The 27,738-nt window shown below is 44.9% G+C and overlaps 1 protein-coding gene across 2 annotated transcripts; it reads left to right on the top strand.

Moving 5' to 3' along the window:
* Nucleotides 1–158: 158 nt before the first annotated feature.
* LOC124043366 (metal regulatory transcription factor 1-like) lies at nt 159–27,616 on the top strand. 2 transcript variants are annotated; one of them, XM_046361916.1, is made up of 11 exons: nt 159–324; nt 10,244–10,753; nt 17,518–17,756; nt 18,138–18,269; nt 18,368–18,447; nt 19,810–19,943; nt 21,726–21,800; nt 23,865–23,922; nt 24,034–24,788; nt 26,320–26,389; nt 26,652–27,616. In XM_046361916.1, exons 2-11 carry the CDS (start codon nt 10,286–10,288, stop codon nt 26,918–26,920), a joined length of 2,280 nt encoding a protein of 759 aa, XP_046217872.1. In that variant the 5' UTR covers nt 159–324; nt 10,244–10,285; the 3' UTR covers nt 26,921–27,616. The 2 variants fall into 2 exon arrangements, with proteins under 2 accessions (XP_046217872.1, XP_046217873.1); XM_046361917.1 differs by having other exon boundaries at nt 18,368–18,441.
* The last annotated feature ends 122 nt before the right edge of the window (nt 27,617–27,738 follow it).

The raw sequence follows: 27,738 nt of genomic DNA on the forward strand, positions 1-27,738 counted from the left end.
TTCCCAAGCACTTGTAGAATCTATGCCAGGGTGCCGGCCTTGAAGCTGGTCTGGCTCGTGGTGGCTGGCTGTGGTGGCTCATGTTGGTGTTTCCTTTCTTTTGGCAGTTACCTAGTAGTTTATTTCACGGTTGAGTGAGTTAATTCTGGGCGGAAAGAGGAAGCTGGATAAGTAGGCTGCTAGGGTAACTACGATGTTGCAACAGTGTAACAACGGAGGAATTGCTGATTGAGTCCGGGTAAACAAAGCAGAAGACATTTTATAAATACTTGGATGACCTTGTAGTTGTTCTTGACTGCATTTACGTGGTGAACTTTCAAAATGGTGAGTAGTTTGGAATTGTTATTGAAACATGGCAACATTTATGTGTTGCGCCTGCTGGGTGAGTGCTAGTAACGTTATCAACAAGTAAAATAGTTTTGATGATAGCTAGAGCTCACCGAGGAATGTCAAGAACGTCGTTGACTTTGTATTAGGCTACTGTTGTTTCAAACTGTTTAACCAAAAGTACGTTTAACCAATAGTATGTTTCTCATTTTTATGTGAGAAAATAATATGCGTATATATTTCTCATGATTGGTTACTGTTACTTGATTGGTTACTGTTACCAGTGGCGGTCGGTGCTGTTTAAGATGAGGGAGGACGATTTTTACTTTTCATGAGCATGGCCTTATTTCTATTACACCACATTGGATGACTGTCATTCATATTCCGTTCACCCAGTTCATGTAACGACGTTCGTCTGTTGAATGAAGAGAGTCAGACCGAAATGCAGCGTGTAGGTTACTCATGACTTTAATGAAATAAATCGGCGTACATGAAATAACTGTATATGAAAACAACAAACGAAACGTGAAACCTATTACTGTCATGCAGGTGAAAGAGGACCCAAACGCGACTTAACAGAAACAGAGTTTATTAATGTTCAAAACGGAATAACTGAAATCCTCTAGATTTGTAGAGGGGAAAACAACTGGAGAAGCGGCCACAGACTGCAGGTCGCTTCGGGTAGGCGCAGGCCGTAGTCGACTGAGACACCTGCTCACACGCAGCGTCTGAAGAAGGCACAAAACACGACAGGACAGGGTGATACACAATCACGGCAAAAAACACGACAGGACAGGGCGAAACGCAATCACAGCATGGAATACAAAACAAGGAACCGACGGCACAGGAACGGAACACAAAGGAATAAATAGGGACTCTAATCAGGGGAAAGGATCGGGAACAGGTGTGGGAAGACTAAATGATGATTAGGGGAATAGGAACAGCTGGGAGCAGGAACGGAACGATAGAGAGAAGAGAGAGCGAGAGAGTGAGAGAGGGAGGGGGAGAGAGAGGGCTAGAAGGAGGGAAAGAACCAAATAAGACCAGCAGAGGGAAACGAATAGAATGGGAAGCACAGGGACAAGACAAGATAATAAATGACAAACATGACAGTACCCCCCCACTCACCGAGCGCCTCCTGGCGCTCTCGAGGAGGAACACTGGCGGCAACGGAGGAAATCATAGATCAAACGGTCCAGCACGTCCCGAGAAAGAACCCAACTCCTCTCCTCAGGACCGTAACGAAAAACGATAAAAAGGGAAACTAGGGTACTACTCTAAAAAAAAAATGAGAACTAGGGACAGACTGAGACACAGCAAGGGCAGGGACAAGAACAGGAGAGATGCGATGGCAGGGAACAGACTGAGACCCAGCAAGACCAGGAGCAGAAGCAGAAAAAAAATTACCAGACTTCTTCTGCGCGCAGTCTGAACACGCAGCCACGAAACGGCGCGTGTCACGCTCCTGAGTCGGCCACCAAAAGCGCTGGCGAATAGACGCAAGAGTGCCTCGAACACCGGGATGACCAGCTAACTTGGCAGAGTGAGCCCACTGAAGAACAGCCAGACGAGTGGAAACAGGAACGAAAAGGAGGTTACTAGGACAAGCGCGCGGCGACGCAGTGTGCGTGAGTGCTTGCTTAACCTGTCTTTCAATTCCCCAGACTGTCAACCCGACAACACGCCCATAAGGAAGAATCCCCTCGGGATCAGTAGAAGCCACAGAAGAACTAAACAGACGGGATAAGGCATCAGGCTTGGTGTTCTTGCTACCCGGACGGTAAGAAATCACAAACTCGAAACGAGCGAAAAACAACGCCCAACGAGCTTGACGGGCATTAAGTCGTTTGGCAGAACGGATGTACTCAAGGTTCTTATGGTCTGTCCAAACGACAAAAGGAACGGTCGCCCCCTCCAACCACTGTCGCCATTCGCCTAGGGCTAAGCGGATGGCGAGCAGTTCACGGTTACCCACATCATAGTTGCGCTCAGATGGCGACAGGCGATGAGAAAAATAAGCGCACGGATGAACCTTATCGTCAGACTGGAAGCGCTGGGATAGAATGGCTCCCACGCCTACCTCTGAAGCGTCAACCTCGACAATGAATTGTCTAGTGACGTCAGGAGTAACGAGGATAGGAGCGGACGTAAAACGTTCTTTTAGAAGATCAAAAGCTCCCTGGGCGGAACCGGACCACTTAAAACACGTCTTGACAGAAGTAAGAGCTGTGAGAGGGGCAGCAACTTGACCGAAATTACGAATGAAACGCCGATAGAAATTAGCGAAACCTAAAAAGCGCTGCAACTCGACACGTGACCTTGGAACGGGCCAATCACTGACAGCTTGGACCTTAGCGGAATCCATCTGAATGCCTTCAGCGGAAATAACGGAACCGAGAAAAGTAACGGAGGAGACATGAAAAGAGCACTTCTCAGCCTTTACGTAGAGACAATTCTCTAAAAGGCGCTGTAGAACACGTCGAACGTGCTGAACATGAATCTCGAGTGACGGAGAAAAAATCAGGATATCGTCAAGATAGACAAAAACAAAAATGTTCAGCATGTCTCTCAGAACATCATTAACTAATGCCTGAAAAACAGCTGGCGCATTGGCGAGACCGAACGGCAGAACCCGGTACTCAAAATGCCCTAACGGAGTGTTAAACGCCGTTTTCCACTCGTCCCCCTCTCTGATGCGCACGAGATGGTAAGCGTTACGAAGGTCCAACTTAGTAAAGCACCTGGCTCCCTGCAGAATCTCGAAGGCTGATGACATAAGGGGAAGCGGATAACGATTCTTAACCGTTATGTCATTCAGCCTCGATAATCCACGCAGGGGCGCAGAGTACCGTCCTTCTTCTTAACAAAAAGAACCCCGCCCCGGCCGGAGAAGAAGAAGGCACTATGGTACCGGCGTCAAGAGACACAGACAAATAATCCTCGAGAGCCTTACGTTCGGGAGCCGACAGAGAGTATAGTCTACCTCGAGGAGGCGTGGTCCCTGGAAGGAGATCAATACTACAATCATACGACCGGTGAGGAGGAAGGGAGTTGGCTCGGGACCGACTGAAGACCGTGCGCAGATCATGATATTCCTCCGGCACTCCTGTCAAATCGCCAGGTTCCTCCTGAGAAGTAGGGAGAGAAGAAACGGGAGGGATGGCAGACATTAAACACTTCACATGACAAGAAACGTTCCAGGATAGGATAGAATTACTAGACCAATTAATAGAAGGATTATGACATACTAGCCAGGGATGACCCAAAACAACAGGTGTAAACGGTGAACGGAAAATCAAAAAAGAAATAGTCTCACTGTGGTTACCAGATACTGTGAGAGTTAAAGGTAGTGTCTCAAATTTGATACTGGGAAGATGACTACCATCTAAGGCAAACATGGGCGTAGGCTTGTCTAACGGTCTGAAAGGAATGTTATGTTTCCGAACCCATGCTTCGTCCATGAAACAACCCTCAGCCCCAGAGTCAATCAAGGCACTGCATGTAGCACCCGAACCGGTCCAGCGTAGATGGACCGACATAGTAGTACAAGATCTAGATGAAGGGACCTGAGTAGTAGCGCTCACCAGTAGCCCTCCGCTTACTGATGGGCTCTGGCCTCTTACTGGACATGAATTAACAAAATGTCCAGCAACTCCGCAATAGAGGCACAGGCGGTTGGTGATCCTCCGTTCCCTCTCCTTAGTCGAGATGCGAATCCCTCCCAGCTGCATGGGCTCAGTCTCAAAGCCAGAGGAGGGAGATGGTTGCGATGCGGAGCAGGGAAACACCGTTGATGCGAGCTCTCTTCCACGAGCCCGGTGACGAAGATCTACCCGTCGTTCTATGCGGATGGCGAGAGCAATCAAAGAGTCCACATCTGAAGGAACCTCCCGGGAGAGAATCTCATCCTTAACCACTGCGTGGAGTCCCTCCAGAAAACGAGCGAGCAGCGCCGGCTCGTTCCACTCACTAGAGGCAGCAAGAGTGCGAAACTCAATGGAATAATCCGTTATGGACCGTTCACCTTGGCATAAGGAAGCCAGGGCCCTAGAAGCCTCCCCACCAAAAACTGAACGGTCAAAAACCCGAATCATCTCCTCTTTAAAGTTCTGGAATTTGTTAGAGCAATCAGCCCTTGCCTCCCAGATAGCTGTGCCCCATTCTCGAGCCCGGCCAGTAAGGAGTGAAATGACGTAAGCAACTCGAGCTCTCTCTCTAGAGTATGTGTTGGGTTGGAGAGAGAACACAATCTCACACTGCGTGAGAAAGGAGCGGCACTCAGTGGGCTGCCCGGAGTAGCAAGGTGGGTTATTAACCCTAGGTTCTGGAGGCTCGGCAGGCCAGGAAGTAACAGGTGGCACGAGACGTAGACTCTGGAACTGTCCAGAGAGGTCGGAAACCTGAGCGGCCAGGTTCTCCACGGCATGGCGAGCAGCAGACAATTCCTGCTCGTGTCTGCCGAGCATGGCTCCTTGGATCTTGACGGCAGTGTAAACAGCGTCTGAAGTCGCTGGGTCCATTCCTTGATCGGTTCCTTCTGTCATGCAGGTGAAAGAGGACCCAAACGCGACTTAACAGAAACAGAGTTTATTAATGTTCAAAACGGAATAACTGAAATCCTCTAGATTTGTAGAGGGGAAAACAACTGGAGAAGCGGCCACAGACTGCAGGTCGCTTCGGGTAGGCGCAGGCCGTAGTCGACTGAGACACCTGCTCACACGCAGCGTCTGAAGAAGGCACAAAACACGACAGGACAGGGTGATACACAATCACGGCAAAAAACACGACAGGACAGGGCGAAACGCAATCACAGCATGGAATACAAAACAAGGAACCGACGGCACAGGAACGGAACACAAAGGAATAAATAGGGACTCTAATCAGGGGAAAGGATCGGGAACAGGTGTGGGAAGACTAAATGATGATTAGGGGAATAGGAACAGCTGGGAGCAGGAACGGAACGATAGAGAGAAGAGAGAGCGAGAGAGTGAGAGAGGGAGGGGGAGAGAGAGGGCTAGAAGGAGGGAAAGAACCAAATAAGACCAGCAGAGGGAAACGAATAGAATGGGAAGCACAGGGACAAGACAAGATAATAAATGACAAACATGACAATTACAGCCTATCTGGTGACTACAACACTAAGACAGGAACAAACACCCACAAAATACAACGCGAAAATCAGGCTGTCTAAATACGGTTCTCAATATAAACCCATGTCACACCCTGGCTTACCCAAACATATACCAAAAACAAAATATAATGACCAAGGCGTGACAGAACCCCCCCCCCCCTAAGGTGCGGACTCCGGGACGCACCTCAAGAGCATAGGGAGGGTCCGGGTGGGCGTCTGTCCATGGTGGCGGTTCTGGCTCGGGAAGTGGACCCCACTCCATAAATGTCCTAGTTCCTCCCCTTCGCGTCCTGGGATAATCCACCTTCTCCGCCGACCATAGCCTAATAGTCCTCACCCAGATCCCCACATAACTGAGGGGCAGCTCGGGACAGAGGGGCAGCTCGGGACAGAGGGGCAGCTCGGGACAGAGGGGCAGCTCGGGACAGAGGGGCAGCCCGGGACAGCGGGGCAGCTCGGGACAGAGGGGCAGCCCGGGACAGCGGGGCAGCTCGAGACAGAGGGGCATCTCAGGACAGAGGGGCAGCCCGGGACTGAGGGGCAGCTCGGGACTGAGGGGCAGCTCAGGACAGAGGGGCGTCTCAGGACAGAGGGGCAGCTCGGGACAGAGGGGCAGCTTGGGACCGAAGCAGCCCGGGATTGAGGGGAAGCCTGGTACTGAGGGGAAGCCCGGTACTGAGGGGAAGCCCGGTACTGAGGGGAAGCTCGGTACTGAGAGGAAGCTCAGTACTGAGAGGAAGCTCAGTACTGAGAGGAAGCTCAGGCAGGTAGTAGGCTCCGGTAAATCCTGGCTGGCTGGTGGAACTGGATGATTCAGGTTGTCTGGCACTTCTGGCGGATCCTGGCAGACTGGCGACGCTGGGCCGACTGGCGGCGCTGGGCAGACTGGCGGCGCTGGGCAGACTGGCGGCGCTGGGCCGACTGGGAGCACTGGCGGAGCTGGGCAGACTGGGAGCACTGGCCGAGCTGGGCAGACTGGGAGCACTGGCCGAGCTGGGCAGACTGGGAGCACTGGCGGAGCTGGGCAGACTGGGAGCACTGGCGGAGCTGGGCAGACTGGGAGCACTGGCGGAGCTGGGCAGACTGGGAGCACTGGCGGCGCTGGGCAGACTGGGAGCACGGGCGGAGCTGGGCAGACTGGGAGCACTGGCGGAGCTGGGCAGACTGGGAGCACTGGCGGAGCTGGGCAGACTGGGAGCACTGGCCTCGCTGGGCCGACTGGGAGCACTGGCCGCGCTGGGCCGACTGGGAGCAATGGCGGCGCTGGGCAGACTGGAGACTCCGGCAGCGCAGGAGAGGAGAAAGGCTCTGGCTGTGCTAAACAGGCGGGAGACTCCAACAGCGCAGGAAAGGAGAAAGGCTCTGGCTGCGCTGAACAGGCGAGGCGCACTGGAGGCCTGGTGCGTGGTGCTGGAACTGGTGGTACTGGATCGAGGACACGCACAGGAAGCCTGGTGCGGGGAGCTGCTACCGGAGGACTGGTGTGTGGAGGTGACACAGGATGGGCTAGACCGTGAAGGCGTACTGGAGATCTTGAGAGCAGTGTAGGCACAGGACGTGCAAGGCTAGGGATGTGCACAGGAGGCCTGGTGCGTGAGGCTGGCACCAACTTCACCAGCTGACTAACACGCACCTCAGGTTGAGTATAGAGCGCTAACTCAGGTGCTATCAAATCCCCGACACGATCCGTCGGACGAATATTATATCTATAGCACCAAGCTAGCAACTCCCTCATTACTCTCCACTCCACTTTCCCCATTAACTCCTTCACAGTCTCTGCTTCGCTCACCTCTAACACTGGCTCTGGTTCTGGTCTCCTCCTTGGCTCCTCACGATGAACAAGGAGAGTTGGCTCAGGTCTATCTCCTGACTCAGCCATACTCTCCCTAAGCCCCCCCAATACATTTTTTGGGGTGACTTTCCGGTTTCCAACCGCGTCGCCGTGCTGCCTCCTTATACCTGCGCCTCTCCGCTTTAGCTGCTTCTATTTCCTCCTTGGGACGGCGATATTCTTCCGGCTGGGCCCAGGGTCCTTTACCGTCTAATTCCTCCTCCCATGTCCAAATCTCCAAATGGTGCAGTCTCTCCCACTGCAACTGCTCTTCACGATTAACAGGGAGAGTAGGCTCAGGTCTGACTCCTGACTCAGCCACTCTCTCTCTGCGCTTTCCTCCGTTACTTTTGGTTTTCGCTCTGTATAGCCGTGCTTTCCTTTTCGACTCCATACGTCTATAGCCCTCTTCGCATTGCTGTAGGGAATCCCAGGCGGGCGCCTGCACTCTCTGGGTCGGCCGCCCACCTGTCGATTTCTTCCCACGTAGTATACTCCATGCTCCTGCTGTCCATAACGTCCTCCTTTGATCCTGCCAGTTCACACACTGCTCGGTCTGTGAGTGGTGGTGGGTGTTTCTGTAACGACGTTCGTCTGTTGTATGAAGAGAGTCAGACCGAAATGCAGCGTGTAGGTTACTCATGACTTTAATGAAAATAATCGCGGTACATGAAATAACTGTATATGAAAACAACAAACGAAACGTGAAACCTATTACAGCCTATCTGGTGACCATAACACTAAGACAGGAACAATCACCCACAAATTACAACGCGAAAGTCAGGCTGTCTAAATACGGTTTTCAATCAGAGACAACGACAAGCACCTGACTCTGATTGAGAATCGCCCCAGGCAGCCAAGCTAAACTAGACACACCCCTAATCATACACAATCCCAATTACTACAAACCCCAATACGAAACACAACATATAAACCCATGTCACACCCTGGCTTACCCAAACATATACCAAAAACACAAAATATAATGACCAAGGCGTGACAGTTCAGTGTAACATCGATAGGTTTAGGCTACTACACGATTCTCTAATTTTCCCTATACCCATCATAGCTAAAACCTAGCCTATGAATGAAAGTTTACAAGGTAGGTGCACACAGGTGGAGAGAATTCTGAGGAGACTGACAGTGACACATTCAATAACGCCTTGCACACTCTTGCCTGCATCTAGCAATCTAGGGTGTAAACATTAGTCCAACAGTTGCAAACAATAGTTTTTTTTATTGGACAAATTCAGGTATGTTTATCCCCGTTCCATTTGCTTCCGTTTAAGAAAGGTTTTTCAACAAAATCGACTGAATGAATCACGCGTATTCACGGTTCACTTTCATAGCAGCCACATTGTGTTCCTTCTCGCATCTATGCACTCCCCTCCTCTCACCTTTCCCCTTCGCTTTTGGATTTCAATACACAACACAACAGCCTACATAGTCACCATATTAGCTAAGGTAATGTCATAGTCAACATAGCTAATAGAACTAACGCGTTATTAAACCTTCTATAATCATGCAGTAGTCATTAAGCAGTTTAACACTTTCTAAAATAATCTTTATTTTAACCTTTATTTAACTAGGCAAGTTGGTTAAGAACATGTTCTTATTTACAATGACGGCCTACCCCAGCCAAGCCCAGACAACACTGAGTCAATTGTGCGCCACCCATTCATCGCCGGTTGTGATACAGCCTGGAATCGAACCAGGGTGTCTGTAGGGACGCCTCTAGCACTGAGAAGCAGTGCCTTAGACCACTGCATCACTCGGGAGCCAACACAACACTTACACCGGCAGGCCCCGGTGGCAATAAATTAAGAAAACCAAAAGCATACTGTAGCAGGCTCAAGAGTGTAGGGTTTCCACGTCACCAAGTTCAATAACCAAACACGTACAGGGAGCACAACAAGAATGCAAATGGGGAATTTATTAGGGATATTTGCACACGGTGGGAAAAGGGGGGGATCCAGTAACAAGTTGACAACGGGTAATCGTACAGGAGAATTCTCCCGCTTCTCACACTCTCCATAACACGCGTTTCCCTCTCAGCCCTCTCCCTCTTTGTGCAGCCCGCTTCTTCTTTTATCCCCAAGCTCTCAATGGCTTAATGATCCACTGGCTTGCCTCCTTGGGACAAGAAGTCCATACAAGGCTCGGGAGTGGAGTCAGCGGGCTGCAAGATATCTTCCTTCAATCACCACTCCCCTTACCTCTCCCTGCCATCTGCCACAATACCTTGACTTGGAAGAGTTCCAATGTTGTGTTGGCTAGTCACAGCCAGCATAGCAAACATAGCATCACTCTGTTTGAGCAGGTTGTTTGAGTAGGTTACACTAGCTAGCTGCATTTGCTAGCAGTATAACTGAAAGTGAAAAAATATTATGAAATCTTTCTTGCTTCTCCTTCATTTTGGAATAAATTCATTTGTTCAAAACTGTTCAATTATTGTCTTTCTCTCTTTTTGAGTCGACTACTCACCACATGTTATGCACTGCAGTGCTAGCTAGCTGTAGTTTATGCTTTCAGTACTAGAATAATTATCTGATCCTTTGAGTGGATAACATGGCAGTTCATGCTGCAAGAGCTCTGATATGTTGGAGAACGTCCTCTGGAAGTTGTCATAATTACTGTCTAAGTGTATGGAAGGGGGTGAGAACCATGAGCCTCCTAGGTTTTGTATTGAAGTCAGTGTACCCAGAGGAGGACGGAAGCTTGCTGTCCTCCAGCTACACCATGGTGCTACCCTACAGAGTGCTGTTGAGGCTACTGTAGAGCTTTTTTTCAAAACAGTGTGTTTAAAACTGTTATTTGGTGATGTGAATATATTTAGTATAGTTTTATCTGAAAAGGATAACTTTTTGAATGTTTTACAATTTGTATTTTTATGAAATTAAGTGAGAGCCTCAACTGATTGATACATTTTATCCCCTCTTCCTCTCTCCTTTCAGTGGCAAACCAGTTAGTGTGTGTGTGCACCTTTGTTACCATGCATGAGGATGAATGTCCAATCCAATGAAACCATGCTCTTTGAGGAAGAGGTGGACAAGACAAGTCGGGAGGTTGAAGAGGACAATGTGTCCACGAAGATGGTTACTGTCAACTGGGACCAATGGGACAGTTTACTGCTGCCCTCTCCACTGGACTCTGGTGTGCACAGTCTGGACACAGTGTACGACAGAACCACAGTGATGATTGAGCAAGACCCTGTGGGTTCTACAACTGACAATAAAGAGGAGGAAGAGGACCTGATGATGTATCTAGACGAGGGATTTGAGACAGAGGACCGTGGAGGTCTGGAAGACCACTGGGAGGCCATGTCACAGGGGTACATCCACCACACCATCTCCCAGGACCAGATCCAGTTCACCATCAACCCTGGTTCCACACCCATGCCCCGGCACATCCAGGGGGCCACCATCACACTACACTCTGAGTGCCCAGATACCCACCACAGCGAGGTAAGCCTTTATATCCAAAGACCTGAAGACTTGTGTTAGTTCCTTGAGCTAATGCCAAGGCAATCCGTTTCAACCATAGTTGGTCACATAAGACAGTTAAAATAAAATAAATGTATGGGGTAGATCAGCTTTAATATTGTAGATATTGTAGAACCCAGCCCCTATTGAATACACAGTGGGATATTAGTTATGTTGCACTTCCTAAGGCATCCACTAGATGTCAACCGTCTTTAGAAACTTGTTTGAAGATTCTACTGTGAAGTGGGACCGAATGAGAGAGGAATGAGTCAGAGGTCTGCCAGTAGTCACGAGCTGGTCACGCGCATTTCACATGAGAGTTAGCTGCGTTCCTTTGCTTTTCTGAAGACAAAGGAATTCTCCGGTTGGAATATTATTGAAGTTTTATGTTAAAAACATCCTAAAGATTGATTCCATACATCGTTTGACATGTTTCTATGGACAGTAACGTAACTTTTTGACATTTCGTCTGCAACTAGGAAACGCGCTTCATGACTTTGGATTTGTTTACCAAACATGCTAACAAAAGTAGCTCTTTGGACAAAAATGACGGACATTATCGAACAAATCAAGCATTTAATGTGGAACTGGGATTCCTGGGAGTGCATTCTGATGATGATCATCAAAGGTAAGTTAATATTTATAATGCTATTTATGACTAATGTTGACCACCCAATATGGCGGATATCTTTTTGGCTGCTTTGTTGTCTGAAAGCTGTACTCAGATTATTGCATGGTTTGCCTTTTCCGTAACGCTTTTTTGAAATCTGACACAGCGGTTGCATTAAGGGGAAGTGTATCTATATTTCCATGTCTAACAATTGTATTTTCATAGATATTTATAATGTGTATTTCTGTAAAATGATGTGGCTGATGTGGGTGAACATAACGAGCCAATGTATACTGAGATTTTTTGATATAAATGTGCACTTTATCTAACAAAACATACATGTATTGTGTAACATGAAGTCCTATGAGTGTCATCTGATGAAGATCATAAAAGGTTAGTGATTCATTTTATCTCTATTTGTGCTTTTTGTGACTCCTCTCTTAGGCTGGAAAAATGGCTGTGTTTTTCCGCGGCTTGGCTCTGACCTAACATAATCGTTTGTGGTGCTTTTGCTGTAAAGCCTATTTGAAATCGGACACTTTGGTGGGATTTACAACAAGATTACATTTTTTAAATGGTATAAGATACATGTATGTTTGAGGAATTTTAATTATGAGATTTCTGTTTGATTTTGGTGCTTTGCACTTTCACTGGCTGTTGTCATATCAATCTCGTTAACGGGATTGCAGCCCTAAGAAGGTTTAACCAAAAAAGGGTTAAACAAATCTAAATATATTTTAGATTTATCAAAGTAGCCACCATTTGCCTTGATGACAACTTTGCACGCTCTTGGCATTCTCTCAACCAGCTTCACCTGGAATGTTTTTTCAACAGTCTTGAAGGAGTTCCCACATATGTTGGCTTCTTTTCCTTCACTCTGCGGTCCAACTCATCCCAAACCATCTTTATTGGGTTTAGGTCGAGTGATTGTGGAGGCCAAGTCATCAGCACTCCATCTCTCTCCTTGGTCAAATAGCCCTTACAAAGCCTGGAGGTGTGATGGGTCATTGTCCTGTTGAAAAACAAATGATAGTACCACTAGGCGTGAACCAAATGGGATGGTGTATCGCTGCAGAATGCTGGGGTGACCATGCTGGTTAAGTGTGCCTTGAATTCTAAATAAATTACAGACATTGTCACCAGCAAAGCACCAACACACCATCACACCTCCTCCTCCATGCTTCATGGTGGGAGCCACAAATGCGGAGATCATCCGTTCACCTACTCTGCTTCTCACAAAAACCTGGCGGTTGGAACCAAAAATCTGAAATTTGAACTCATCAGACCAAAGGACAGATTTCCACCAGTTTATTGTCCATTGCTCATGTTTCTTGGCCCAACAAGCCTCTTCTTATTATTGGTGTCCTTTAGTTGTTGTTTCTTTGCAACATTTCGACCATGAAGGACTGATTCACATCTATCACTCCAGTGTTAATGCTAAATTGTAATTATTTTGCCTCTATGGTCTATTTATTGCCTTACCTCTCTACTCTTCTACATTTGCACACACTGTACATGTATTTTTTCTATTGTGATATTAACTGTACGTTTGTTTGTAACTCTGTTGTTTTTGTCACACTGCTCTGCTTTATCTTGGCCAGGTCGCAGTTATAAATAAGAACTTGTTCTCAACTGGCCTAACCGGTTAAATAAAATTCACACGGTCTCTTCTGAACAGTTGATGTTGAGATGTGTCTGTTACTTGAACTCTGTGAAGCCTTTATTTGGGCTGCAATTTTTGAGGCTGGTAACTCGAATGAACTAATCTTCTTCAGCAGAGGTAACTCTGGGTCTTCTTTTCCTGTGGCGATCCTCATGAGAGCCAGTTTCATCATAGAGCTTGAAGGAAACGTTCAAAGTTCTTGAAATGTTCCGTATTGACTGACCTTCATGTCTTAAAATAATGATGGACTCATTTCTCTTTGTTTATTTGAGCTGTTCTTGCCATAATATGGACTTGGTCTTTTACCAAATAGGGCTATCTTCTGTATACCAACCCTACCATGTCACAACACGACTGATTGCCTCAAACACATTAAGAAGGAAAGAAATTCCACAATTAACTTTTAACAAGGCACCAATAATAAGAAACCAATAAGACAAAACAAACAGAAAAGGGATCGGTGGCAGCTAGTAGACCGGTGACGACGACTGCCGAGCGCCGCCCGAACAGGAAGAGGAGCCACCTTCGGTAGGAGTCGTGATATAGTGTCTATTAATTGTCCAAATGCACGTCCACTTTCCCGCTCTATATTGCTGTAGAATTTTCACAAATGCGTTAGCATAAGTAATTCCCAAACATTCTAAGAATTTATGAAAATGTGTAAATGACCATATCTAAGTGCTTGATTAATGTTTAAAAGGTGTCATATTCTTCCTGTGGAGTATATGTACAGATTTTAATATGGTTTCAAGTTGCTAATATGCTGTTAGTTCCACTTTAATGGTGCTGTATTAATAGACCGATATAGCATCCTGTAGCGCTGGAAAAAATGTGTTTTCAGCACCCCCCTTGAAAATATTTGCAGCACTTCCAAACTACATACTTCCCGCGGCTATGCCTGCGACCAAAAACAAGCTACATATGGGCAGTACCAAAACAAGTGATATAATGATTTTGTCTTTTTGCAGCAAAATCTGCAGAGCTGGCATGGTTGTATCCCCCATATACAGTGCATTGGGAAAGTATTCAGACCCCTTGACTTTTTCCACGTTTGTTACTTTACAGCCTTATTCTAAAATGTATTTGATACATTTTTCCTCATCAATCTATACACAATACCCCATAATGACAAAGAAATAACAGGTTTTTAGAAAGTTTAACACATTTTTTATTTGTTAAAATACCTTATTTACGTAAGTATTCTGCCCCTTTGCTACGAGACTCGAAATTGAGCTCAGTTGCATCCTGTTTCCAATGATCATCCTTGAGATGTTTCTACAACATGATTGGAGTCCACCTATGGTCAATTAAATTCATTGGAGATATAAGGTCCCACAGTTGACAGTGCATGTCAGAGCAAAAACCAAGCCATGAGGTCGAAGAAAGTGTCCGTAGAGCTCCGAAACAGGATTGTGTCAAGGCACAGATCTGGGGAACTGTACCAACAAATTGCTGCAGCATTGAAGGGTCCCAAGAACAGTGGCATCATTCTTAAATGGAAGAAGTTTGGAACCACCAACACTCTTCCTAGAACTGGCTGCACAGCCAAACTGAGCAATCGGGGAGAAGGGCCTTGGTCAGAGGATGACCAAGAACCCGATGGTCACTCTGACAATAGTTCCTCTGCAGAGATGGGAGAACCTTCCAGAAGGACAACCATCTTTGCAGCACTCCACCAATCAGGCCTTTATGGTAGAGTGGCCAGATGGAAGCCACTCCTCAGTAAAAGGAACATGACAGCCCGCTTGGAGTTTGCCAGACCACGAGAAACAAGATTATCTGGTCTGATGAAACTAAGATTGAACTCTTTGGAATCAATGCGTAGTGTCGCGTTTGGAGGAAACCTGGCACCATTCCTACGGTGAAGCATGGTGGTGGCAGCATCATGCTGTGGGGATGTTTTTCAGCAGCAGGGATACTAGTCAGGATCAAGGGAAAGATGACGGAGAAAAGTACAGAGATCCTTGATAAATACCTGCTCCAGAGTACTCAGGTTCACCTTCCAACAGGACAACGACCCTAAGCACACAGCCAAGAAAACGCAGGAGTGGCTTGGGGACAAGTCTCTCAATGTCCTTGAGTGGCCCAGCCAGTTGAACACAATCGAACATCTCTGGAGAGACCTAAAATAGATGTGCAGCGACGCTCCCCATCCAACCTGACAGAGCTTGAGAGGATCTGCAGAGAAGAATGGGAGAAACTCCCCAAATACAGGTGTGCCAAGCTTCTTGCGTCATACACAAGAAGACTCGAGGCTTTAATCGCTGCCTAAGGTGCTTCAACAAAGTACTGAGTACAGAGTCTGAATAAGTATGTAAATGTAATATTTCTGTGTTTTTATTTTATAAATTTTCAAAATGTTCTAAAAAACAGTTTTTCCTTTGTCATTATAGGGTATTGTGCTTACACAAAATCAATTTGATCAATTTTAGAATAAGGCTGTAACATAACAAAATTTGGAAAAAGTCAAGGGGTCTGAATACTTTCCGAATACTTGCACTGTATATAACATTATATTGGTTGCAAGAATGTTGTATTATAATTTTAATTGGAAAAAATTGAATCTGGTGTTTTGTGTATCAGTTCATAAACAATGTGCCATGGAATCGGTACATCGCAAATCTTTTCCCAACTCTTTTGCAATCTATATGGCACAGTTGTCATTTTTTAAATCCTTAAATGAAACTGGTATACTTTTTTTATTTATCACAATTGTCTTTAACCGATTTTGATCTTTAATGCAGGGACGACAGACAAGTTCCTTACTTTCTCCCCTTTCTACTTGCCTCCTCTACTTTTGCGGTAATGCTGCAATCAGTTGGTTGTAAAATTTTTGTTAATTTTTTGTTAATTTTTTGTTAATTGTTTGTGACATAATTCCACCAGTCCTATTTATGATATAATTTACAAGGATTATGCCATTTGTATAATTTTTCACAATTATATATATTTAGATCAATTACTGTACTTGAGTTTAACCATAATATTTGTTGTAATTTTGTTCTGTGTCCGGAAAACACACTCCTGGTATTGTGGTTTTGAGGAGGAGAGGCGCCATTGCTCATTCACATACACTGATTATACCAAACATTAGAAACACCTTCCTAATATTGAGTTGAACCCCCCCCCCTTGATGTTATTTGGTTGGTGGACCATTCTTGATACACACAGGAAACTGTTGAGTGTGAAAACCCCAACAGCATTGCAGTTCTTGACACAAACCGGTGTGCCTGGCACCTACTACCGTACTCTGTTCAAAGGCACTTACATTTTTTTGTCTTGCCTACTCACCCTCTGAATACCACAAATACACAATCAATGTCTCAAAGCTTAAAAATAATTATTTAACCTGTCTCCTCCACTTAATTTACACTTGAGTTGAAGTGGATTTAACAAGTTATATCAATAAGGGAGCATAGCTTTCACCTGTTCAGTCTGTCATGGAAAGAGCAGGTGTTCTTAATGTCCCAGCCATTATGTCCTGAAGGATGTTGCAAGGCTATAGCTAGGCAGAGCCATTTGTAGTATTATTTTAAATTACACCATGTTGAGAGTGTAGGCATCAACCCTTAGGGCAAACATTACATCGGGTTGGTCAGGCTCACACATGTGATGTCATATGATGTGCATTCTCAATCTGTGAATAACTGACATACCCTCTTTGGCATAATACATAAACACTCGAAGAAAAGAGGGTTCCAAAAATGTTCTTTAACTGTCCTCATAGGACAACCCTTTTTGGTTCCCGTTAAAAAAAATGTTTGGTTCCATATAGATAGAATCCTCTGTGCAAAAGGCTTCTTCATGGAACCCAAAAGGGTTCTGCCAGGAACAAAAAAGGGTTATTCAAAGTGTTCTCTTATGGGCATAGCCGAAGAACCATTTTAAGTTCTGAATAGCACCTTTTTTTTCTAAGAGTTTAGAACATGGAAGGGATTAAGATGTCATTAAGTCACATCATCACTGAGAAAATAGACCATGCTCGGTTAGCAGCAGCACCATATTCTGTGAAGATGACAAGCTAACTGTTATGATGAAGTCAGTGAGTGAGAGGAAGAGACAGGAGAGGGGATTGGTTTGGGGCGGTGAAATTGGGCCTTCCTGGGAGCTAGCTCTGAAGCTTCTGTTTTCCCCCCATCAGCCTCTCCCATCCAGAACCAATGAGTCATTATCTCAAGTTCTCGGCAGATGTCGAGATGAGAGGAATATTTCACTGCTCTCTATGCTCTACAGCCTCTTGGTTCTCTTTCTGTGAAGCTAATTAGGTCTCATTCATACATGTGCACTTCAATCTTCTCATATAAACCAATACAGCTAATTAATTTCCAGACTTGATGTAATGCTTGTCAAGTGTTACGTACCGGTAATTGCCATGAACACTTCCTACATGTTAAGCATATGTTTATGTATGTGGCGGTGTTCCATCTTTTCGACATAAGCAAAGAGTTGTTATATAAACTGTCTGTTCTGCAGGTGAAGCGTTACCAGTGTCTATACAAGGACTGTACTCGTACCTACAGCACAGCAGGGAACCTGCGGACCCACCAGAAGAGACACAGAGGAGAGTACACATTTGTCTGCAACCAGTTGGGCTGTGACAAGGCCTTCCTCACCTCCTACAGTCTGAAGATCCACATCCGCGTTCACACCAAGGAGAAACCCTTTGAATGTGATCAACAGGGCTGTGAGAAGGCCTACAACACACTGTATAGGTAAGGGTGAAGCATTTTCCAAAACCATTGAATAGGCAGAGCAGGTACTCCAATTTAGCTGTCTTGCCTCCCCACATATTTTCTTAATAGATTATTTCCAGGCCCACTGTCACCAAAATTGTCAACTGAAAGCAATCAAAATCAAAATCAAATCAAAGGGGGTAGTTTTCCTGCCATGGATCTAGAGAAGTGTCACGTGATGATGTTTCATAAGTTCGGCACTCTCCTGACCCCCTGACCTCAAAGTTAATGAACATATCCTAGTGGCCTTTGGTATGCTGACCCCAAGTAAAGCCACAGCTCTGTGACTATCTGTTGGTGTGCTGAACTGCAAACATCAGCCGTGTCAGTTCCATCTGTTGTGATTGTGTTGATATGCAGGCTAAAAGCCCACCAGAGACTGCACACAGGGAACACGTTTAACTGTGAGTCAGATGGATGCACCAAGTACTTCACCACCCTGAGTGACCTGAGGAAACACATCAGGACACACTCCAAGGAGAAGCCCTTCAGGTGAGCTCACAAGTTTTCAGTGGGTTGAATGAACAAATGAATGCATGCAAGAATGCATAAATGGGCACAAATCACCTAATTTTGTGTTTTCTCCCCAGGTGTGATAATCCTGGCTGTTACAAGACTTTCACCTCTAGTGACCATCTCCAAACACACTTCCTGGGACACACAGGTACAGGTGTGTATAACAGGAATTGTGGGGAGAGAGTGGGGATACATAGCATGCTCCTTTAGCTCAAACCATGTTTATTTTGAAATAAGACTAGGAAGAGTTGAAAACCGTTTTTCCAGAGATTCAGATACAAAAATACATTGTAGCACTTCTCTTTCCTCCCCGCTACGCTTTATTGAGTATTCCTAATGGAGTATGGCTTCCTGTGTGTGTGTGTTGAATACATCAGAGTTTATTTCAGCCCAGTAGATAGGCCTTAGAACCGCTCATCTCCCCAGATTCTTATTGGCCCATTTATTCTCCTAACGCCCTGTCAGGGAATCCTGGTGAGCCTATTTATCCACATCCAGCAGAGTGCTGAGATCACACACACATAAGAGGATGGCTTCAATGTAGCAGATACATGTTATGGTATGGAATGTAGAGTAGAGACACTACCCATTGACAACACTGACTGTGCATAATGACACACACACACACACACAAAGAGTTCCAAAAGTCCAAACCCCATCAATCTGGGCGCTTCAGCCAGACGCAAGCAAACGCTCATGTATTTGTAGTAATTCAAAAACTATTTGAACCCAAGTCTGATTGCTGCTGCTGTTGTTGTGGTGAAGAACACAGCTATTAATACTGCTGCTTCCTCTGGGGCCCTGGCTCTCTCACTCTCTCTCACACACACACACGCACACATCAAATATACACACACACACGCACACATCAAATATACACACATCAGACACACACACATCAAATATACACACACATACATACTTGTTTCTTCTCACACTCCATTCTGACTATAACACTGTCTGTCATTTGTCTTTCTAGCCTGTTCCTCTGATACCAGAGAACCCAACAAACCTTTCCTCCCTCCGAGGAGCTATGAGTATCAGATGGGGTCTCTTTAGTTAACCATTGCATGTGATCTGTGAATGCATGGAGACATCTGTGAACTCACATTGATTTCAGAGGCTGAGGAAACATAGTCAGCTGTTTGGTTGGCTTCCCACTGGAAGTTTCCATTTGTAAGATGCAGAACTGCTTGTCTGTGCGTGCTTGTTTCTCAGACAGGAGGCTTGAACCTCCTTGCCCCTTTCCCCAAAAACACAGGCCTCAAGGCACTAACAAGTCTACTTCACCATAGTCATGTTACTAATGTTCCTTGTCATTATGCATGGACTTATATATTGCTGACATTATTTCTATATCCTCTCACCTTCAACCATGAGGCTAAGAGTTGTATATGCAAATTACATTTCTATCTCCAAGCTGGGACTATTTCTCAAATTAAGGGTTTGGAAGCAACAAGGTCGGCTGCTGTATAAGAGAGACCAATAAAATTAATGTGTGTGTTATTTCTCCTAGGCGAGCCACCCCTCCTTCAGGTGGACACAGACGGTGGTATCTCCCTAAGCTCCTCCAACAGCCTTAGAGACAACATCAAAGGTCATGACCCTGGAGCGTCAGCTGACATCACTGACAGCCACTCTCTCTCAGAGGTGAGTCCTCCCACCATGTGACTGAAAATGTCACTTAATGATGTTTTAACAATGATACATTTCATCTGTTTCTGTCTCACACAGTGGCTTGCGAAAGTATTCACCCCCTTGGCATTTTTCCTATTTTGTTGCCTTACAACCTAGAATTCAAATGGATTTTTGGGGGGTTTGTATCATTTGATTTACACAACATGCCTACCACATTGAAGATGCAAAATATGTTTTCTTGTGAAACAAACAAGAAATAAGACACAAAAACTGAAAACTGAAGCGTGCATAACTATTCACCCCTCAAAGTCAATACTTTGTAGAGCCACCTTTTGCAGCAATTTCAGCTGCAAGTCTCTTTCTGTATGTCTCTATAAGCTTGGCACGTCTAGCCACTGGGATTTTTGCCCATTCTTCAAGGCAAAACTGCTTCAGCTCCTTCAAGTTGGATGGGTTCTGCTGGTGTACAGCAATCTTTAAGTCATACCACACATTCTCAATTGGATTGAGGTCTGGGCTTTGACTAGGACATTCCAAGGCATTTAAATGTTTCCTCTTAAACCACTCAAGTGTTGCTTTAGCAGTATGCTTAGGGTCATTGTCCTGCTGGAAAGTGAACCTCCGTCCCAGTCTCAAATCTCTGGAAGACTGAAATAGGTTTCCCTCAAGAATTTCCCGGTATCATTCATTCAATTCTGACCAGTTTTCCAGTCCCTGCCGATGGAAAAACGACCCCACAGCATGATGCTGCAACCACCATGCTTCACTGTGGGGATGGCGTTCTCGGGGTGATGAGAGGTGTTGGGTTTGCGCCAGACATAGCGTTTTCCTTGATGGCCAAAAAGCTACATTTTAGTCTCATCTGACCAGAGTACCTTCTTCCATATGTTTGGGAGTTTCCCACATGCCTTTTGGTGAACCACAAACATGTTTGCTTATTCTTTTCTTTAAGCAATGGCTTTTTTTCTTGACACTCTTCCGTTAAGCACAGCTCTGTGGAATGTACGGCTTAAAGTGGTCATATGGACAGATACTCCAATCTCCGCTGTGGAGCTTTGCATGTCCTTCAGGGTTATCTTTGGTCTCTTTGTTGCCTCTATGATTAATGCCCTCCTTGCCTGGTCCGTGAGTTTTGGTGGGCGGCCCTGTTTTTTAATAATGGATTTATGTTCAAAGTTTCAGATTTTGTTTTAGAACACAACCCTGATCTGTACTCCACAACTTTGTCCCTGACCTGTTTGGAGAGCTCCTTGGTCTTCATAGTGCTCCTTGGTCTTCATGGTGCTGCTTGCTTGGTGGGACCTTACAGAACAAGTGTATATATACTGAGATCATGTGACAGATCATGTGATACTTATATTGCACACAGGTGCAATCTATTTAACTAAGTATGTGACTTCTGAAGGTAATTGGTTGCACCAGATCTTATTTAGGGGCTTCATAGCAAAGGTGGTGAATACACCACTTTTCCAGGCTTTTTCAAATGTATTTTTATTTTAAACAAGTAATTTTTTTCATTTCACTTAACCAATTTGGACTATTTTGTGTATATCCATTACATGAAATCCAAATAAAAATCAATTTAAGTTACAGGTTGTAATGCAACTAAATAGGAAAACGCCAAGGGGGATGAATGCTTTTACAAGGCACTGTATGTGTCAAGTCTATTACTGATCCAATATCAATACAATCAATACATTAGCTCTATTTTCCTTCAGTTTAAATCTGTTCTCAACTTGTGGTTATCTCTAATCACCTCTTATAATCAATCAATAATCATGTTTTGATACACAGGATTTGAACCCCCGTTCCCCATGTCTCAGTGATATGAGCCTGATTTCCACTGATTCTCAGCTCAGAGAAAATAATGTAAGTCATTTTGTACCTCTTTCTTTCCACATTTTCAATATCACACACTGAGTCTGAATCAATATATCACCATTCAATATGTCATAAAGACATGTATACAGTTAGCACTATGCTATTGGCTATATAGACGCTATTAGAGACCACAGCCATGTCTCTGAGCTAACTATACATGTCAATGTTGTTCATTGTGTATGGTAATTTAAATATAATATGGTAACTAAGACAAGTACTATTCAGACCCCTTGACTTTTCCCAGCCTTATTCTAAAATGGATGAAAAGACAAATAAAAAATCTCCATAATGACTTACTGTGCAAGTCAAACATTTGGACACACCTACTTATTCCAGTGTTTTTATTTGTACCTTTTTTGTACATTGTAGAATAATAATGAAGACATCAAAACTATGAAATAACACTCATGTAGTAACCAAAAAAAGTGTTAAACAAATCAACATTTATTTTATATTTCAGATTCTTCAAACTAGCCACCATTTTCCTTGATGACAGCTTTGCACACACTTGGCATTCTCTCATTTAGATTCATGAGGTAGTCACCTGGAATGCATTTCAATTAACATGTGGGCCTTGTTAATTTGTGGAATTTCTTTCCTTCTTAATGTGTTTGAGACAATCAGTCGTGTCGTGACAAGGTAGAGGCGGTATACAGAAGATAGCTCTATTTGGTAAAAGGCCTAGTCCATATTATGGCAAGAACAGCTCAAATAAGCAAAGATATGAAGGTCAGTCAATCTGGAAAATGTCAACAACATTTAACGTTTCTTCAAATGCAGTCGCAAAAACCATCAAGAGCTATGATGAAACTGTCTCTCATGAGGACCGCCACAGGAACAGAAGATCCAGAGGATAGAGTTAACTACCTGAGATTACAGCTCAAATACATGTTTCAGAGGTCAAATAACAGACACCATCTCAACATCAACTGTTCAGAGGAGACTGTGTGAATCAGGATTTCATAGTTGAATTGCTTTAAAGAAACTACTACTAAAGGACACCAATAAGAAGAAGAATAGACTTGCTTGGGCCAAGAAACACGAGCAATTGACATTAGACTGGTGGAAATCTGTCCTTTGGTCTGCTGAATCCAAATCTGAGATTTTTGGTTACAACTGCATGTCTTTATGAGATGCAAAGTAGGTGAACGGATGATCTCTGCATGTGTGGTTCCCACCGTGAAGAATGGAGGAGATGGTGTGCGGGTGCTTTGCTGGTGATACTGTCTGTGATTTATTTCAAATTCAAGTCACACTTAACCAGCATGGCATTCTGCAGCGATATGCCATCCCATCTAGTTTGCGCTTAGTGGGACTATCACTTGTTTTTCAACAGGACAATGACCCATCACACCTCCAGGCTGTGTCAGGGCTATTTGACCAAGAAGGAGAGTGATGGAGTGCTGCATCAGATGACCTGGCCTCCACAATCACCCAACCTCAACCCAATTTAAATGGTTTGGGATGAGTTCGACCGCAGAGTGAAGGAAAAGCAGCCAACAAGTGCTTAGCTTATGTGGGAACTCATTGAAGACTGTTGGAAAATAATTCCTCATGAAACTGGTTGAGAGAATGCTTAGAGTGTGCAAAGCTATGATTACGTCAAAGGGTGGCTTCTTTGAAGAATCTCAAAAATAAAATATATTATGATTTGTTTAACACTTTTTTGGTTACTACTTGATTCCATATGTGTTATTTTATAGCTTTGATGTCTTCTACTATTATTATGTAGAAAATAGTAAAAATAAAGAAAAACCCTTTAAATGAGTAGGTGTGTCCAAACTGTTGATTGGTATTGTATGTAAATAAGGTATTTCAGATTTCTATTTTTAAGGACTTTGCAAAAATAAACATGTTTTCGCTTTGTCATTATGCGGTATTGTGGGTAGATTAATGAGGGAACAAAATTATTTAATACATTTTGTAATGTAACAAAATGTGTACAAAGTCAATGTCTTAATACTTTCCGAATGCACTGTATATGTGTTGGTCAAGGCAACTGTAGGCTGGCTTTTCTAACGTTACTCTGCTGCTGTCTTGTCCCTTTGGCAGTCTGATGCCCTGGATCTGATGTTTGAGTTGCTGTTTCAAGACAAGCCCCAGACACAGGGTGAGTACTGTACTATGTAGTGGTGAACATCACCAGTGCTTTGTTGTCTAAATGACTTGTCTCCTGTTTAGCCCTTCAAACCCCTTATTTCCTCTCCCCTATTTTCTCCAGGTGTGTCGTCGTTGGCAGTGCCCTCATGTAGTTTGGAGAACCCATCTCCAACCGTGGTGCTCCCAGAAGCATCGCCCTGTTTTATCTCTACCTGTCCTGCCCCCTCTGACTCTCTCCCTGGTGAACCCTGTCCTGTACCCCAGCCCGTCGCTGTCCTCACCCCTGGTGAATCATGTCCAGTTCCTGTCGCTGTCTCTCCCATGATCAGTGAAATAACTAAACATGATGTGAATCCAGAACAACTGTCCAACCAGAGCCTATTACAACAGCCAGCCGCATCCGTCTATTACCAACCTAGCTCCAATCAGAGCCTACTACCACAGCCAACCAACGAGAGCCTCCTTCCACAGCAGAGCCTACGACTAGAGTCAACCATCACCCTCCATTCACAACAAGGCTCCCCCCAGCGCCTTCTACTAGAGCCAACCACCACCCTCCATTCACAACCAGGCTCCACCCAGAGCCTCCTACTAGAGCCAACCACCACCCTCGATTCACAACCATGCTCCACCCAGAGTCTACTACTACAGCCAGCTGAGACGCCTTCCATCTATTCGCAACCAGGCCCATACCCTCCACCCCCCAGCTCCTTCATCCAGGCCCCACTAACACCCCTTTCCCTGGGGCACTTTGCTCCTCCTACTGTCCCTGCCCAGAGTACCCTCCAGCCCCTGACCTTGTCCACACAGAACCTCCAGTGGCTGTTTAACAGTGTCAATGACCAGAGGCAGCGGGACACACAGACACAGCTATTAGTAAGTCATCATTAACAAGTTACTAATACGTTATTATAATTATTACAAGATAGGCCCGTTATACGCTACACTACATGACCAAAGGTATGTGGACACCTGCTCGTCGAACATCTCATTCCAAATTCATGGGCATTAGTATGGAGCTGGTCCCCCCTTTGCTGCTATAACAGCCTCCACTCTTCTGGGAAGGCTTCCCACTAGATGTTGGAACATTGCTGCGGGGACTTGCTTCCATTCAGCCACAAGAGCATTAGTGAGATCGGGCACTGATGTTAGGCAATTAGGCCTGGCTCGCAGTCGGCTTCCCTATTCATCCCAAAGATGTTCGACGGGGTTGAGGTCAGGGCTCTGTGCAGACCAGTCAAGTTATTCCACACCGATCTTGACAAACCATTTCTGTATGGACTTCACTTTGTGCACGGGGCATTGTCATGCTGAAACAGGAAAGGGCCTCTCCAAACTGTTGCCACAAAGTTGGAAGCACAGAATCATCTAGAATGTCATTGTATGCTGTAGCATTAAGATTTCCCTTCACTGGAACTAAGGGGCCGAGCCCGAACCATGAAAACCAGCCCCAGACCATTATTCTTCCTCCACCAAACTGTTGGCACTATGCATTGAGGCAGGTAGCGTTCTCATGGCATCCGCCAAACCTAGATCAGTCCGTCGTACTGCCAGATGGTGAAGCGTGATTCATCACTCCAGAGATTGCGTTTCCACTGCTCCAGAGTCCAATAGTGGCGAGCTTTACACCAAGCCAGACGACGCTTGGCATTGCACATGTTGATCTTAGGCTTGTGTGCGGCAGCTCGGCCATGGAAACCCATTCCGCGAAGCTCCAGATGGACAGTTCTTGTGCTGACGTTGCTTACAGAGGCAATTTGGAACTCGGTAGTGAGTGTGTTGCAACCAAGGACAGACGATTTTTCACGCTACACGTTTCCGCATTCGCCAGTCCCGTTCTGTGAGCTTATGTGTGTGTGGCTGAAATAACCGAATCAACTAACTTGAAGGGGTGTCCACATACTTTTGTGTTTGTATATATGTGTGTATATATATAGATATAGATATATAAATAAAAACATGAAGGAATGTGATATTATTAGACTAACATCTGCTAGCAAACCTAAATGTATTAATACAATAATACATTTAGGTTTGCTAGCAGATGTTGGTCTAATAATATCACATTCTTTCATGTTTTTATAGGCACATTTTTTATGAATTTATCTTTTTGTTGTAAGTATTGTCGGTATTTATTGGTGTCATTATTCTAGATGATTTATTGAAACCTGGAGTGCAGTAAAACCAGCTAATTAGAATATGGAGAGGGTCGTCCAATCACTGTCCTTTTCATCAGGATATGGAGAGGGAATGTCCAATCATTGGCCTGCTGGATCTCAACCAGTCCAGCTGTTCATTGACCATCAGTTGTTTTAATGAAACTATTCCTCTTTTTAGCCACGAGGCATTGACATTCTGTTAATCATATGCTGAACATGCTGTCTTCTCTTGTCCTGTTGTATTTCAGCAACAACACAGTGGCTCGACACAGGAGAAGCTCTATTTCACCACAGCAATACCTATGGGGGGGAACACAGGTCATTTACTGAGATTCATCTTTTACTTTGTTGTATTTACCGATATTAACCTCTGATGTATTTAAGTGTGCTTTTTACACTAGTATTCTACATTTGGATCATTTCAATGAATTTGATCGCTAAACATTATCAGTTGCAGTGCTGTAGATATTGTAATGCCAGCTACAAGACCGTACCTGTGAGGTTGTTGCACTGTACAATTTATATGGCTGTACGACTTTTTAAAACCTTTATTTGACGTGCCCTCTGTCTTGTGTTCTAGGGACAGCTCTGCACCATCTAGGCCTGCGTCTGCCTGTCATCGTCATCAGACAGGGAGAGTCATGCCAGTGTCGGTGCCCCTGCAGAGACGGCAGCACAGCATCAAACACAGAGAAACAGACTGGTTGTCAACCTACTGGTGAACCCTCTGGTGCCCAGGTCAAGCAGCCCCAGGACCCACCACCACAGCCCCATCAGCCCCAGGACCCACCATCCCAGCCCCCTCCACCTCAGCAGCCTCAACCTCCACCTCCACCTGTACCTCTCTGATGAAGATTCAAGTCAACCTTTTGATAGTGAAGAAACTGTTCCTGTTACTTATCCACCTGAGACATCTTATATGCACTGTACTGTGTACTTATCTCTTTCTGTTGTTAATACCTAGTTCAGGATCAGGTCTCCCTACCCTGTCCTCATAACCTTAACCAACCGTAACCCCATACTAGTTGCTGAGGGTAGAAAGCAATCAAATGCTGCATTTCAGTGTAGATCAGGGAAATGCAGGTTATCTACAGTGTTTTATTTTGATTTATGACATGTCTGGTAGCGTTCAATTATGAGTTGGGCTAGAACAGTGGCTGGCCGCTGAGTGTAGTGTGGAAAACATTTGACTCAAGCACAAATCCTCTGTAGCAATATTCCACTTTACATCTAGTCCCGCTGGAAACATTAAGGGTGACATTTATTCTTGATGGCGCAGAAAGAAAAAGCGCTGCACGGGGAACATCACTCCCCATGCAGTACTTGGCATTGCAGTTTCTGTCAAATGTGTGTGAAATGCTAAATGTTCTGGGATGGTGTGCGTCATGTATCCGTACCATTTCATTATGAACCTGCAAATGATCTGGAGATGTTGTAAATGCTGCTATAACAATATAGTGTATTTAGACACGAGCAAACTAACCTGGCAAAGAACACATTTTGAGTTTTTCTTGGATGTTCAAAATATAACCGTTTTTAACATTTCATTTTCTATGTAATTTCATCTGTTTACTGTTTATTTACTTACTGCCATTCTGATCAGGGGGACAGGTTAGCTGAGGTGACTGCATCGGGCTCCCTGTGGAGCTCTGAAGAGTTTGAATCTT

Source organism: Oncorhynchus gorbuscha, linkage group LG09, assembly GCF_021184085.1.
Source record: "Oncorhynchus gorbuscha isolate QuinsamMale2020 ecotype Even-year linkage group LG09, OgorEven_v1.0, whole genome shotgun sequence".
Lineage (NCBI taxonomy): Eukaryota > Metazoa > Chordata > Actinopteri > Salmoniformes > Salmonidae > Oncorhynchus > Oncorhynchus gorbuscha.